The sequence below is a fragment of the Macaca fascicularis genome, chromosome 3 (assembly GCF_037993035.2).
Source record: "Macaca fascicularis isolate 582-1 chromosome 3, T2T-MFA8v1.1".
Lineage (NCBI taxonomy): Eukaryota > Metazoa > Chordata > Mammalia > Primates > Cercopithecidae > Macaca > Macaca fascicularis.
This window is the reverse complement of record NC_088377.1, coordinates 105,443,814-105,460,442: the sequence shown is the minus strand read 5'-3', so window position 1 is coordinate 105,460,442 and position 16,629 is coordinate 105,443,814. Positions and strand designations below refer to the sequence as shown.

At 39.9% G+C, this 16,629-nt stretch overlaps 1 protein-coding gene across 14 annotated transcripts in view; it reads right to left on the bottom strand.

Moving 5' to 3' along the window:
* OSBPL3 (oxysterol binding protein like 3) overlaps positions 1-16,629 on the bottom strand; it is a 185,644-nt gene that overhangs the window by 55,083 nt on the left and 113,932 nt on the right. For 7 of the 14 annotated variants that reach the window (XR_012432594.1, XM_065542188.2, XM_074035329.1 and 4 more), the window contains 6 exons: positions 15,706-15,873; positions 14,988-15,111; positions 13,151-13,254; positions 12,855-12,947; positions 11,580-11,736; positions 2,498-2,628 (listed from right to left, as the gene is read on the bottom strand). Coding sequence is in view for 12 of the 14 variants with exons in the window: in XM_065542188.2 (XP_065398260.1) it covers positions 2,498-2,628; positions 11,580-11,736; positions 12,855-12,947; positions 13,151-13,254; positions 14,988-15,111; positions 15,706-15,873 (777 nt within the window). In the remaining 2 variants the exon portion in view is untranslated. The remainder of the gene's footprint in view (positions 1-2,497; positions 2,629-11,579; positions 11,737-12,854; positions 12,948-13,150; positions 13,255-14,987; positions 15,112-15,705; positions 15,874-16,629) is intronic. The other 7 variants (XR_012432595.1, XM_074035328.1, XM_074035330.1 and 4 more) reach the window with 3 other exon arrangements.

The window sequence follows — 16,629 nt, the reverse complement described above, 5'->3', positions numbered from 1 at the left end:
AAGATTTTTATTCTTTTCCAATATGAGTATTGATTGTTCTATTCATTCTTCAGGACCAAGGCAATTTATTTCAAAAAAGAAATGAGTAAACCTCACTTACCTGCATAAGGGCTTAAGGACCATGGCTCTGGGAATGGGTAAATGTGAGATAAAAAGCGCATCTGAGACTACCCCAGGTCTCCTTTGTATTTCCCTGGGCAGGCCCCATTCCTTATCTCAACCTCTCAACTAGGAGGAAAGTGACTGAAAGGTAAAGGAAGCTACTTCTTTCACGTTGATACTCCTGTGCACTTCATGACCAACTGTTCTCCAATGGTCTGTCTGTGGAAGGGGATAAGTTCTCCTGACTGTCTTCCCAGACACTCACAGGATCAGCTCCATGGGTGCTTGCATGCAGATTCAGCCTATGTGTCTGTGTTCCTGACTCTTTTCTAAGAAGCTCTGAGCCTTTTCCATCCACCAGGGCCTGCAGGACTGACCTGCTGAAAGCACAGAAGGATGTGGCACTGCCTAATCCTCTACCTGGATCTCCAGCAGGGATGCTGGCTTTATTTTTCAGTCCCCGCAGAACATATGGGTTATTTGAAAATCCTTGAGGACCACTTAAGAAGCACTGTACAAGAGCTAAGATCACACAACCACATGTAACAATCTCTCTGGAGTACTCACTTTATTCTGGCCAATGTGTCAGTGGTACGGAGGCTAGAATCTTAGTACAGCCTGAAAATTGTGCTATTTTATTAGTTTTTCTTTCCTTTGTAAGCCACAGGCAGAAGAAGAAAACATAGCAACACTGTACATACAGCACCGACATACCCATTCTGATAGCTCTTATATGGTTCTAAAAGTTTTATTTTCAAAAAACAAGTCTTAAACCCAATTGTGAATCCAAGCCAAAAAGGAAAGAAAGGATCATTCAGTTTTATCCGAGATTTCCAAAATCATGAATATGGGTGAGAATGAATTCCTTAGTGAGGGTGAGAACAGCCTTGGCCTAGGATACCACAGCCAAATAGGTCTCAGTGGCCAGACAGGCAGATTGACAAGATGAGGCCAGGCTTCTGTGGGAGGAAGCAGGGAGAGGAAGATCACGGGGAAAGGGGCCTTGGAAGCCCATCAGAGGTACCTTTTGTAAATACACTAAAAGCTAGCTTAATGGGAACAATAAGAAACTCAGGAAAAAAAACCAAAAACACTTTGCTTCTGCTTCTGTCAAACCAAAATGGCACGCACCCAGTGTATGGCTGTCTGCTACAATAAAAAGGGGGCGATTCTATCTGTGACCTTAAGACAACATTAAGACTCTTTTTATATATGGAGCAAGCCAATGTTATTTTTAATTTCTTTTGAAGATAGCATACTTGGAATGGTCCATGAGTGAATATTCCTTACATATTCTACAACAACTATATGTGCTACTGGCAAAGGATTTATCACTAACATTATATCAAAAGCATCACTTTTCTTAGCAATACGATGAATAGAAAATATGAATCAACATTTTCTAGTTCTCTCAATGCCTGTGTTGGCTTCTGGTTACAAGATCCTAAAATTCATCTCCCCTACCTGACCTGAAATAGAAAATTCAGTATTGCTTCAGATGGTGATTTCATATGTGCACACATTCTTTCTTTTTCTAAAGTAGGAATACCAAAGTACAGGAAAAGAGTAAAACCAAATCAGTATGATATTTCAAAAGTTCTCTAGCCTCCTAATAGATGTAGGGTAAAAAAAAAAAAAATCCAGATAACTTTATTCAAATCGAGGTAGGACATGGCACTTTAATGGAGCCTAACTATTCTGAAGAATTAATTGAAACTGATGAAAAAAAAAGAGAGAATGAGTGACAGAATGGCTGAGAATCATTTGGGACCATGTCAGTGATTTTCCTGTTACTATGAAGGTATAGTGATTGCCTGACAGGCACTTTCATGTGACTCATCTCTTTGTAGCCACAGCAGGTGGGGCGGGGTGGGGAAGCTAAATGCCTTGTACTATCCAATCAAACAAAATAGCTCTCATGTCTTTCAAAGAGTAGTAAACAGGATCAGTGCTTTGCAATAGAGAAGGTAAGAGCATGATCTGGAAATTTCACTCTGCCACCTGTCATTTGGAAAGTAAGGCTAAACTTGTGGTGTCTCATGCCAATAAAATTTCCTCCAAACTGTCAGATTTTGTAAGCATTAACAGAAAAACGTCTGTAAGACATGCACACATACACACAAAAACGTACAATAAAAATGTTAGAGAAACAAAAAAATTTAGATCAGTCAGAGGAAACCAAACTTAAAGAAGGTATCACTTAATAAAATACTAGCTATTAAGAATTGGATAGGCAAGTTTTGGTGTATAAACAGATTTGATGAAAGGTTACAATATAATTCGGATAATTTGGTTTTCTCCTGAATTTTCAACACAACCATGGAAATAGAAATTACAAAACATTCATGAGCCTGGACACATCTCAGGCATTCCTGGATGCAGACATGTAACTTACAGATGACAGGGCATTCTTCAGACCAACGACCTGAGCAGATGGGGAGGAGGAGGCATCCTGCTCCATCAGCTGCTTCAGTTTCTCTCTCTCCGCTGACATGTTATTAAAAGCTGACCTTAAAGTGAAGTAAACTATAGAGATATAATCATTATAAAAAGGAATAAGGAGGCATAATTAAAAACAAAATACCATAAAAAAACTATCTCTTTTAAAAGAAATAAGCAAAGTAACAGCCCTGAATATTTTGAGTGTAGCAAATGCACACTCTACCTTGACTTTTGAAAAACACATTTGCCATGTAAAACACTCTAATGTAAACTAAGGCCTCTGGATGATGATGTGTCCACGTAGGTTCATCGACTGTAAGAGATGCAGTACTCTGGTGTGGGATGCTGATGGCAGGGGCACTGTGCCTACATGGGAGCAGGGGGCTTATAAAGGCTATGCACTTTTGGTTCAATTTTGCTGTGGACCTAAAATTGCTCGAAAAAAATTAAGTCTATTAAAACTAACTCCCATTCACACACATCTGGCAATTCTAAGGCCCCTATCCACTATAACGTCTCATGACTTTATGACTTATCATCAGGATATTTTGACATTTGGACTTTGCTTCTGGATCGTCAATGATCTGTGTTTTGTTTTGTTTGTATCCCCAAAGACTGGAAAGGGTTAAAAACAAAGCTTATTGGTTTTTCAGGGGAAATGTTAACACTGCAGCAGAAAAATTAGCACCTTAATCAGGTGATTAATATTAACTATCGGTGAGACTCAGGTGGACCATGTGCCTCCAGGTAAAGTACGCTGAAAAAGATACAACATCTCCTTTGGTGCATACCAGCCAGGGCTATGTAATCCGAATTTGATCATGCGGAAACATCAGACAACCCCAGAATGAGAAGTGTTTTATTTTTAAAAGTTGGCCTATACTATTCAGAAGTGTCAATTTTATGAAACAGAAAGAAAGGCTGAGGAACTGTTCCCAATTAAAGGAGGCAAAAGAGATATGACAATGAAATTGACTCAAGGGGCAACATGATACTAAAGGCATTATTGGGATAACTGACAGCATTTGAATATGGAAGGTAGAATAGATAAAATTGTTTCAATGCTGTATTTCCTGAATTTGATTACTATACTGTGGCTATATAACAGAGTATTCCTATTTTATATACTACAGTATAAAGCCATGAAGAACAATGTGGTGTATGAATCCTACTCTCAAATGGTTCCCAAAAGTGAAAGTGTGTATGTAGAGAGAGTGATAAAATAAATGTGGCAAATATTTAAAATGAAGTATTTGGGTAAAGGGTATACAGAAGTTCTCTGTATAATTCTTGCAACTTTTCTATAAGTTTGTCATTGTTTCAAAACAAGGTCTTATTGTCTACCTTCTTGCTTGTTAGCCCTTCCAGCTGCAGGAGCCAGAATCCCCCAGCTCTAACCCTGGCATTCAGCTACTCTGTTCCTGAGTGAGCACTCAGGTACAATGAGGGCTTAGCCACTATGGCCTCCAATGCCTGAACTGAAGTTTTAAAAAACATTAACACATACAGCAAAAAAAAAAAAAAAAAAAAAAAAAAAAAAAAAAAATCATTATTCATTAGGTTTTGATCACATCATGTACAAATTACTTCCTAGAGATGAGGAAGCTGTTATCTAAATTACTGATCGTGGCTATCACATTTCAATATTATCTTTCCAATCTCCTTGATTATATTTTGTTTTAGAAGAGCAGGAAGACGGAAGAGACTCAGACACATGTCTTCTCAAATGACCTAGCACATTACTGAATTCCACAGGGCTGCATTTTTAGAGGTATTGTTGTTCAAGAGTGGCCTATTTAGTAACACAGAAACTAAATAGGCATTATTGACTTACTTCATTTAATAGCAAAGAGGACAACTAAACCTCTCTATATGTTGTTGCTGAACTTGCCTGAGGTTGTGGCATTTAGTGATGGACATGAAACATCTTAACAAAGTCACAATTTGTGTACACACACACACACACACACACACAATGGTGCTGCCTCTGCCAAGAGAAGATGGGGGTCAAATGGAACTAAAATTTTCTAGCAATGCCTATGAAACACACTTAGCTCTTTGCTTTAAACAATTTAATTGAGCAAAATAATAGGCAGGACAACAGAGTGACCAACAGCTGGGGCTCCACCATCAGCCCTGGATTCTTCCCTACTCCATCATCTATTCACTCCATGACCTTGGATGAGTAAATGATGTGCCTGAACTCCAGTTTCCACATTTGTAAATGGGGATAATAACTTTTACTTTAAATGGTTGTCATGAGGATTGAATGAGAGAGAGAATGCAGGTAAAGCACATAACACAATGCATGGTATGTAATAAATAACAAGTGTTACTGCAATAATCATAGTGATACCAATGAAGGAAACACATGAGGATGAAAGTGATGGTGACTGCAGTCTCTTGAAATGTTGGCAGCAGCTCTAGAGGACGCTTTAATCTTTTGCCAGGACAAAGCTTGTAAATAATTGCACACAGGGTAGAAATTCTAGGAATGAGGGGTTGGCCAGAATCCATGGAGTCGTAGGAGAACAGCCACAGGAGGAGCGCAGAAGCCACACAGTTACGGACTATATCCTGTGTCCTATTAGATAGGTACTATGCCCCTCCCCTGCCTGCCACACACACAAGATGCCCATGGCCATCTCAGCGGATCCCCCAGGGAGCTACCTCTCCACTGTCCTGTTTATTGCTCCAAATAAAATAAATGTGGCACTCAGCTGGCTGCCACTTTTCCAAATCAATTCCTCTGGCTTCCAGGTGACCCACAGAAAAGCAAGGCTTTCCACCAAATGAGAAGAGTCCTATATAAATTTTTAAAACTGGCAGAATATACAATATTTGGTTCAAAAGGTACAGCTGACAAGATTGCAGCAGGTGTAAGATAAGCAGAAAGAAACTCATACAGTCATTATATTTTATTGTAAGGTATAAAACGCTTCCTAAATCATCTGAAAAACGGGTTTGGAAGACTAGATTCCCGTGTACTAAATTTCTTAAACGACTATTAAGGCCCACTCAGGATGTTAAAATAGTCATTCACAGCCACCTAACGATCCGCCACACACAGGGCAACGATCAGAGGTTGCTCATGAGAGACCCCACATTTACATTAATTAAGACACCGGATCCCAAAAGTCAGGAACACTCTCTGTGACAGGAGTGTTTTCTTACTTATTTCTAACACGAATCTAAGTTTACTAAAGACAAATAAACAGCCTTAAAAAATAGAAGATTCAAATGAATGCATCGCATCTATGGTTACCTGACAATAAATAAAGCCACACAGAAAATCTTAGCTGCTCGGAGGTATGAAGGACCTCATAGATTATCAAAGCCACCTACCCACAACACGACCAACTCTTCACATCTCCAGCTTCCCTGCCAAATGGTCTGTTGGCTCATGCTTGTCAGAGCACTTGCTATCTCCTAAAATGGTACATTGTGCTCTGGGACTTAGAAAGTCCTTCCTGCTGCTAAGACATCTGCCTCAGTGTCTCTTCACTGTCAAACAGGAGGTATTTCCTCTTTCATTGGGTGTTCAAATGTCGGAAGGCAACTGTGGCATCTATGTTTATTTATCTCTTTCCCAAATTGTCATTAGCCACTTCTCAGATACCCTTCCTGGACTACGAGAGGCAGGCACAGGTTGAGTCTTTGATTATAAGAAGTCTTGAGTTGCATCTACAGAATGGAACATCATAAGCATCGCACAAGTGACTCTTGGTGGTCACTACTTTTCTGTTTCTAAGGCTTTCAAGCTGTTCTTTTATTGAGTTAGTATGGTGAGACTAAAGTAGATGGAATGTTTGGATAGTGAGAGTCAATACTGAAGGACAGTTGGACTCAATTTATCTGAGCTCTACTTCTTAATATGCTCCTTCTTTAGCAGTTTCTCAGCATCAGGAAAGAATAAGATCTTGGAGAAAGCAGTTATGAATGTCATGGGCACTGCTCTAGAAAGCAGTGTGGTACAGGAGAAAGAAATTCTCTAATAAGGCCAGCCAGAAGTTAAATCCTACCTCTAACACTTAGTTGCAGTTGCCATTTATATTTTGGACAAATCCTTGGTTTCTACATCTGTACATGTAGATAATGGGCACATCTGAGGAGTGCTTTAAGCAAGGAGAAAACCTACTATCACAGAGCACCTAACAAACAGTGAGACTCATTTTCCCCCCTTTTTAATTGGAAACCAAATTTTAGGTGAATTTTCTTTAAAATGTTAACATTCCTAATATATCTGGGAAACTCTGATCTTCTGTAATCTGCAGAAGTTTCAAACCTCACAGGATGCTCATGATTTTACAATACTTTTCAACCCATATTCCATCCGAATTGATTTAGATACATTAGGTAACTTTACCAAATGGTCCTACTTATGAATCTAATTGCTCAGCACATTTATGCTGAATTCTAATATATGAACAATAAATTATTTGGCTTTTTTTGTTGAGTCATATATCTGTTCTAGCTTTTTAATCTATGCAAGAGGTATCATTGTAACACAATTGGCTTTTTATTCAATGCTTCCATAAGCTGAAAATGGTTCATAAAATGACCACTCAATAATTACTACTCAAACACAGAGAAAGAATCCAGGAAGAAAAGAATAGGTAAATACAATTGTGATTTTGTTCTATTTAGCTTTCACATTTGTGAATAATGATTTCCTTCACTTGTAGGAAAAGTGTCCCTAAAACATCATTTGCTTCCCTTCCAAGTCAGAGAACACAGATATCCGCTTCCATTTGGAACACCTGACCCTAGTCCTGTCTTGTTCCTTGCTTTGCCATCCTAAATCTACTCACCAAGTTTGGTCATTTCTGTTTCTGCTAACAGAGCACTCTCTCAGAAAACTTTCTGGTAACAATAAGCAATAGTATGGACTCTATTCAGTGTAAAATAATCAAAGAAAATAACTACAGAATTTGAGAATCAAAAGAGTCAGGACAACTACTATATGACATTTAACAGGTTATCAAGGGCCAGAGAGGTTAATAAATGAAGTCGAAGTTCCACAGCTAGTCAGTAACAGAGGTAGCCTACTTAGCCAGTATAGAGGGAGCTCCAAAAAAGGCTTATTATTTACATTGTTTCTTAAAGTATGTTTCTCAGAAACTTAAATTCCAGGATGTTAATAGCTGTTGGGAATAGGGGGGGAGATTCCCAAATAACACTGAAAGTCACTGAGTTAAACAAAGCCAACAGATTTTTTTGTTGTTGTTGTTGTTTGCTGCAGGACTTCTCAGGGCCTTTATTATTTACTGTTCTTATGTAAATCCAAAAGGAGACCATAGTCAGCAGTGCTTTCCAAACATTTTTAATCATGAAGTTTTTGTTTCATTTTTAGAAGTACTGTACGTGCAAAGCGATCCATAAAATGTATTTTGGGAAACATAAAAACTAATATATGCAACAAAAATTACTTAAGACTTTTAGGTTTCAATACATTTCATTCTCGGCTTCTATGTGTGTGAACATCCACACAAAGACAGAAACATAAGCCAACAACTGGTTCAACAATATGCCATAAAAATCAAACTCACAGTCTATAATATAGAATAAGGACTTCAAAACTAGGATGGGTGTATATTGGTTCCCTACCATTTGATCTACAAAACCAGGAGAATTCAGATGCATTTAACAAGTTGAAGGTCACAGAGACTATGTTACATCACTGGGATTCTTGCCTTTAGTTCAGCTGCTTTGGAGTTGTAGTCAACAGAATAGTGATGCAGTTGAGAAAGTACAACAGATACTGTCAGTAACAAAACGAGGTTTACACAAGAAGAAAGGTCAAGATGCTTCGAGTCTGAATGTATGGAAGTGAGAAGCCATGCAAGGTCACAGGACTTAGCACAAACCTGAGAGCTGTCTTTATTCTCTGAGGCCCCCACATTACCATCTGTGTAAGAGACTCCCTGAACCAGGAAAAGGAAGATCTTTCCATTTCTGCAAGTGTACTGTAAAACCACAGGAATGAAACAGCTTGTTAGGCTCCCTGCGGAATTTGCTGTCTGTAAGCCCACAGGGCTCAGACGACCGTTGAATAACTGCGTTGGACCTTTCTCCAGGACAAACCTTGGCCCAGGCTAGGTATGTGGCAGCTCTGCAGCCAGCAGGTTTTCACAAAGTGGGAAAGACAGAACTGCTGGCTGGGGACCATTACAGACTTTCAACAAGGTGGAGGCCTCTGCAGGAGGACTGGATCAATGGATCCATTCACTATGGCGACCTCTGTCCCACTGAGGAGGGAGCTTCTTCAATGGAGGTGAAACTCAGGACATTTCCTCTGTGTAGGGAGGCATTATCTTCTCATTTTTTTTAAAGTTCATATTATTAAAAAGTAACAATGTTTTATAGGAATTTCCTCCCACAAAATTTAAGATGCCCTAACTGCAGCTGATCATTTTAATTCTTCAAATTCTTTGAAGAGCCTTTAAGGGTGGGCCAGGTAACTCTTGCCATTTCACAGACGGACTGTACAATAGCACAGCAAAATACTGGCAACATTCTAACGGTAATTAGGACAAGTATTCAAGGTAGCAATCTGTATAAAGGATGAAATGGTTTCCTTCTAACCCACCTTATATCCAATATGTAAGGGAAGAGAGAGCTGAAATAATCAGTAATGTACGAAAGAAAAATATGAAGTAGGAAAGGAAGGCAATAGAGGGAATATCTTTTCTCTTCCCACATTACACACTGCCCTCCTACTGAAACATTTTAAATCCATTTTCTCTTTAAGAAATAATAGATGAAAATTGAAAACAAAGTTAAGCAGAAAGATAAATAAGAACTTATAACTCCAGCCTCCATCACTAAAATGTTGGTATATATCCTTCCAGACTTTTTAGTATACCTATATGTGCCCGAAATAGAATCATATCTATATATTGCTTTGTAATCTTACATTTTCACTTTACATTTTATGCTGAGGACATCTTTCTATGTCTATAAAAAATAATCCTGGCCATTCCATCTGTAAGAGCAGAGAAATACCAGGTAAGGAATACGGACTCTGGGGTCAAACAGGTGAGAATTCAAGTCTCATGTTGGCTGCTTTATAACTATGTGACCCTCAGAAAGCTGTTATTTTGTCTAAGTCTCAAGTTTCTTATTTATGCAATAGAGATCACAATGATACCTACTTCACAGGCTACAGCTAGAATTAAAATAATGCATGTAAAGTAATTAGCAAATACCTGACATGACAGTTATGTGCTCGATGTTAAGTAGCTATCATTATTAGCAGTAGTGAATATTCTATTATATTACATTTTTGAAAAAACTCAATCTTCTATTGTTTGGCATTTAGATTATTTCTATTTTTTTAACCTTTTATTTTGAAATCATTATTGACTTACAGGTACTTGCAAAAACAGTAAAGTCCCACATACCCTATACCCAGTTTTTCCCAGTAGTTAACGTCTTACACATCTATGATACAATGTAAAAATGTGGGAGTTGACATTAGTATAATCTACAGATTTTATTCAGATTTCACCAGATTTACATGCACTGATCCATTTATATGTGTGTGGGTATAAGTAAATGCAGTTTTATCACATGTCCACATTCCTGTAACCAGCACCACAATCAGGGTATGGAACTTTTCATCACCACAAGATCCCCTGTGCTACCCCTTTATAATCACACTCCCCTTTACTTCCTCCATCTCCATAATTATATCATTTCAAAATGTTTATGTAAGTGGAACCCTATGGATACGGTTTGGCTGTGTCCCCCCCCCGGAATCTTATCTTGAATTGTAGCTCCCATAATTCCCATGTGTTATGGGAGGGGCTCAGTGAAAGATAATTGAATCATGGGGGCGGTTTTCCCCATACCGTTCTTGTGGTAGTAAATACGTCTCATGAGATCTGATGGTTTTATAAGGGGTTTCCCTTTTCACTGAGCTTTAATTCTCTCTTGACTGCCACCATGTAAGACAAGCTTTTTGTCATCTGCCATGATTGTGAGGCCTCCCCAGTCACATGGAACTGTGAGTCCATTAAACCTCTTTTTCTTTATAAATTACCCAGTCTCGGGTATGTCTTTATCAGCAGCATGAACATGGAGTAATACACCTATACTATGTAATGTTTTGAGATTGGCTATTTTCTCTCAGCATAATGTCCTTGAGATCCATCCAAGTTGCTATGTATATCAATAGTTTGTTCCTTGGTATTGCTGAGTAGTATTCGATTGTATGGATGTACCACAGTTTGTTTAACCATTCATCTGTTGAAAACCACTTGAGTTTGTTTCCAGTCTTTGGCCAATACAAATAAACTTGCTCTGAACATGGGTATCGATTTGTGTGTGGACATAAATTTTCATTTATCTGGAACAAATGCTCAGAAATGAGTGTTGGGTTGCATGGTAAATGCATGTTTAGTTTTATATAACACTGCCAAACTGTTTTCCAGAGTGGCTACACCATTTTACATAGCTACAAGAAATGTATGATAGATTAAATTCATATGCATTTTCACTGGCATTTGATACTATATTTTCTTTTAACTTTGGCTCTTCTAATAGGTGTGTAGTGATATCTCATCATGGCTTTAATTTGCATTTTCCTAATGGCTAATGATGTTGAATACCTATTTCTAATTTCTGATGTGACAATGCAAAATGGATACTTTGTTTGGATAAATCCTAAGTTAATTCCTACAATGAATTCTTCAAAGTGGAATTACTAGATAGGCAGATTTTTAAAACAGTGGGAAAATAATATCATATTGCCCTCCAGAAAATTACCAATTTACACTCCCATCAGCATCACATGAACTGCTCAGCTTTGAAAGTACTAACTCTCTCTCATTGTCTCCCCTACAAGGTTAAAAAGACAGTTCTTGCCAATACATTCTCCACTACCAGGGAAATAAAATAAAAATTCGGTTTCCCTAAATCTTAATAGAGCCGAAAATGAACCAACTAAGATACCCTCTCTAAGGACATCTCACATTCAGACATGCATTTAACATTTTCACCAAACACATTAGGAAGAAAGAAAACTCATTTACCTTTATGGGCAATATGACACAGGTCTTCTTGCATTTTAGAAAACTCTGAGGAGGTTTCAGAGCCATCAGAATAATTTTTCTCTTCTCCAAAATCTAGTGTTGACAAATTAGGATTGGAGGAGTGTAGTCTGACTGGGCCAGAAAAAGGTTTGGGGACCTGAAGTAACACCAAAGGGAGATATTTCTTTTCAGATGCAGATTGCTTAGAATATTGACTTGATTCTAAGATTGAAATACAGTAATACAAAACATTTTATAGGTAGGTCTTTCTACTGAGTGACAACTTATTTTTAAAAATGAGAACTCAAGACAACACTTTCCACAGCAACGTGCTTCTTGTGAGCTAAAAATGGGTGAGAAATCACATATTCTTTTGGGAACGATAGAAGCATTAAAGCTTTAGGTTGAAAATGACAGCTAAAGCTGCCAGGCTTTCTCATGTATACTCAATTCCTTCCTCCTGGCAATAATCATCCATGTATCCAGGCAGTTAGTAATGGATAGGTTTAAAACGCTTTCCTTTGCACCTAGGGCTTCTACAAAACAAATGACCTTCATTTGTACGTGGAACATTCTTTACTTCCAAAGTGCTTATCTTCGGTCCATAAACTGCTTTGAACCAAAGAGTATACAAGAGTGTATCAGGTGACCTAACCAGAAGCTTGAGATTTATGTTGATTCTAAAAATGTTGCAATTTAATATGCAACAGTTAAGCTGCAAATCTTGGCCTGTGGCTTAGCTGTGCACTGGGAAAGCTCCTCGCATGCATGACACAGTGAATCCTGGATGAGGGATTGGGAGTTTGGAGATAAGAGGCCAAGGAGAATCTACACCATGTCCTGTGCCCAGAGAATCATGCCTGTGGGCTTAGAGGGATGACAAATCCATGGAGCATGAGCAGAAGACATAGGTCAGAGCACACAGTAACTGCAGCCACAAAACAAGGCACAAACACAAGCAGGGAAGAGCACAGGCAGGCTCAACAGTGAAGATGGGGAAACCAAAAGCCCTAGAAATGGCAGCAGTCCCTGCAACCTCACACCCTTTTTCCCTTAGAAAATATTCTCTCCCTTGCCCACGATCCATTATGTGCATATCCTAGCACCCAAACAGTCTAAGCGATTCAATTCATCTCTCTGCAGAGGACATTGGAAAGAACAACTACAGAATATTCACTCATCTATTCTCCTAGCTGAGTCAAGGCAGCTCCCGGCACATGGCATGCAGAGCAGGGCCAATGAAGGAACCAGTCTGTCGGGGGAAGCAACGGTTACCTGCAGCGTTCCTTTAGCATCTTTGCCAATAGCTCTGGACCGCCACCTCCTTTGTGATCTTTTTTCCTTTTTGGGACTTTCAAAAGCTCCACCCTTTGTTTCAAAACAGGAAAGAGAGCACAGACAGTAAAGTCCACCAAACCAATAAGGATAAATGCTTAGCAAGGTGACTACCTCCATCCCCTTGACTTTGGCTGAAGCAACTGACCACAGCATCCCACTGTTAGTGAAAGGCTGGGAGGAGAAAGGAAAGCAGAAGAGGGCCAGAATGTCAACAGAAGAGGAGTCGGGCTCACCTGGATGGCGTTGATAGCTGGTGCCGAGTATGTCCGATGCAGGACATCCATGCTTTGCAGGAGCTGGCTCATTTCTACCAGGTAGGCATGACAGTGCGCCAGGTCTGTGGGGGAAAAGAGGATAGTGCTCACAATGCTCCACCAGCAAGGGGGATCACTGCTGTCCCCATGCCAGCTACTTTTCCTTATTTATCTGTAGTTGATTTTTTTTTTATCTGTAAGGATTGGAAATTTTACTTCCCTTTTTACAGGAAAGGCTGTAGACTCTAGTGGTTAAGGGCACAAATCTTGAGAACCAGGCTGCCTCAGTTTGAATCCACTTAATGAACTGTAACGATTGAGAAAATTGCAAAACTGCATGCCTCAGCTTCCTCATCACAAAGATGGGGATAATTATACACGTAGATCACAAGACAGTTGTGAGAATTAAATGAGTTGATGTTGCAGAGTTCTTAGAAGAGTGTTTGGCACAGAGTAAAAACTAAATAAATCAGCCAACATCATCATCATCATTAAGTTTAATCCTGTAGTAATATGCTGACGCTATCCACTTGTCAGGACCTAATGCACATTAATAAAACTAAAATGAAAGTTGTACCAGTCTCTAAGGAAAACTTTGTCAATCATGGACCTGCCTGAGGATCATAATGAGCCTCTGTAGATGGACCTGAGAGGACATAAGAGGACTCTCCAACCAGATCCCAGTTGCTAACTCAAAAGATAGTCCATAATTTGCGATTAGCTGGATGCTGATGGATGTTTCTGCTAAAGAATACAGGCCCAAATGCCTTAAGCTAGAGGCTCTCACACTTTGATATCATCGGGATCACCCGGAGACCTTGTTAAACCATAGCTCACTGGGCTCCACCCCTAGTTTCTGATTCAGTACATCCGGGTTGAGCCTGAAAATGTGCATTTCTGTTAAGTTCCTGGGTGGATGCTGCTGCTCCAGAGACAAGGCTCCAGGGACTGCTTTGACAAGCTGTCACTCAGTAAAGCTCAAGAGTGATGTTTATTGGAGGGGCAAAGCCTACATGGTCCCAAGGGTGATACTACCTACATTCAACAAGAGATAATGCAATTTTCAAGGCCGCCACCTGGTATCTTTCTCCAACAGTGGCTCTCAATCATGGCTACACTTTTAAATCAATTGGAGAAATCTTCTAAATTATATATGCCTAAATCCCACCCCCAGACAATTCAATCAGAGCACTCCCAATCCCACTGTGGATCTTTTCGGTTTTTAGTTCCCTAAGTCAGTCTTAGCTAATTAAGGTTGAGAATGCTGAGCTTCCTTATGGCAGGCGCCTTATCAAAATCACTTGGGGAACTTTGGAAAATTAGTGATACCCGGGCCCTACCTCAGACCAATTTAAAGAGATCATTTGAGACAGAGGACTGGGAATGGGTATTACCGCATTTTAAAAGCCCTCTGGGTGATTCTAATGTGCAGTCAGGGTAGAGAACACCTAAGTCGTGAAGATCTCCATCTGATCACCCCCTCACCTCCAGCACAATGATTCTCAATCTTGGATGTGTGTCAGACTCTGCCCTTGGAGACTGACTTAGAGGCCCATGTGGAAATCAGGCATCAGTATCAGGCATCAATACTGAAGGAACAGAAGAAGAAACCTGTCTGCATGTACAGCCAGGTGAAGATGCAAAGATCTGCAAGGAGAGTGTCTCTTGTTGATGATGGGTGCAACTTTTACAAGCAAAATATGGAAGGGAATGTGGACAAGCAAAGGGGAAGGACACAAATGCACCTGAAGTGTAAACATCAAACCAGTATCATCTAACAGCCACGACAGAAAGCAGAGGTTTCAAGTCACTCTACCTTTGGAGCATTTTTCCATGTCCTCTGAAGACTGTAACCATAATGGAACTCGTGTCTCTCCACCGCAAGAAAATGATACATTGCTTCCAGTTTGAAATAAATTCTGCTTTGATATACTGCTACGCTGTTCCACAGATGACAAAAGCACATTGTAAATGGAAACAGAGCCCAGCAGGGACATGTTAAGGTAAAGGATAACAGAGTGGGTTAGTCACTAATGGACACCATTTGCCTATAATGAGGAAGAAGCTTCTAGCTAAGTACTAAGACCTCTGACTATCACCCTGGCTTGGCCATACCATGCTATGATATGGCATGCTTGAATGGTGGACCTTATTTTCTTCTTTTATCACATATTAATAATAACACCAAAATAATAAATGTTTGGAACTATTTTGCAATCCTGCATAGCTATATGCATACCTACTGTAGTTTACAACCAGAAAAGGAAACCAAACTCAAACCAGTCAGGACAAAGCTAGTTCATTCCGAGATGCTAAATTCCTCCTCATTCTTCAGTCACTGTCCCCCCCAAATAAGAGATGCTCGTCTGGTCTTGCTTCTGACTCAGTGGGCAAACAGACTAATTAAATACCACCCCAAGCCTACCTGCTTGTCCCTGAAAACCTCTCCTTCTTCAGACTCAGCTCCCAAGATAGGACTCCATGAAAAAAAGCCACCCCATTCTCAGATTCATTATTGGCAAAACACTCATTACCTTCCTACTTGAAATGGAGTCAAACACCCCAGATGTAGAGTCTGTGACGGTGGACCCTGAGAAAAAGTGATTAACTTCATGTGGAAACATGGCAATTTCATTCTGACGATACATTCTGTGATGGCGAAGTTTCGATACCCACTCATCAAAGACTTCTTCTGATTTGACCTATGATGTATTCAATTGAAAAAAGGACAAGAAGAGAATCACTCACGGGAAGGAACAATTACTCATCAAATTGAGGCCACTCCCGAAATCCGCTTTTTCAGTTGGCACATAATTTCAACAGCCAGGCGCAGTGGCTGATGCCTGTAATCCCAGCAATTTGGAAGGCCGAGGAGGTAGGACCACTTGAGCCCAGGAGTTTGACACCACTCTGGGCAACATGGTGAAACCCTGTGTCTACAAAAAATACCAAAAAAAATTAGCCAGACATGGTGGCACAAGCCTGTGATCTGAGCTACTCGGGAGGCTGAGGTGGGAGGATCACTTGGGCCTGGGAGGTTGAGGCTGCAGTGAACCGAGATTGAGCCACTGCACTCCAGCCTGGGTGGCAGAGGGCGACTCTGCCTCAAAAAAAATACATAAATAAGAAAGAAAAGGAATGGAGAAGTAGCCTCTCATTGACTGTTTACATTGATGTGGTCTACAGGAACAAGTTTGAGAAAGAAATGCAGAGTAAAAATGATCTTTACAAAGTATGTATTTTGGCTTTCTATGAGTGAATCCAACTGTTATTTATTTATTTACTTATTTGAGATGGAGTCTTGCCCTGTTGCCCAAGGCTGGAGTGCAATGGCCCGATCTTGGCTCACTGCAACCTCCACCTCCCAGGTTCAAGCAATTCTCCCACCTCAACCTCCCGAGTAGCTGGGATTACAGGCATGCAGCATCACGCCCAGCCAATTTTTTGTATCTTTAGTA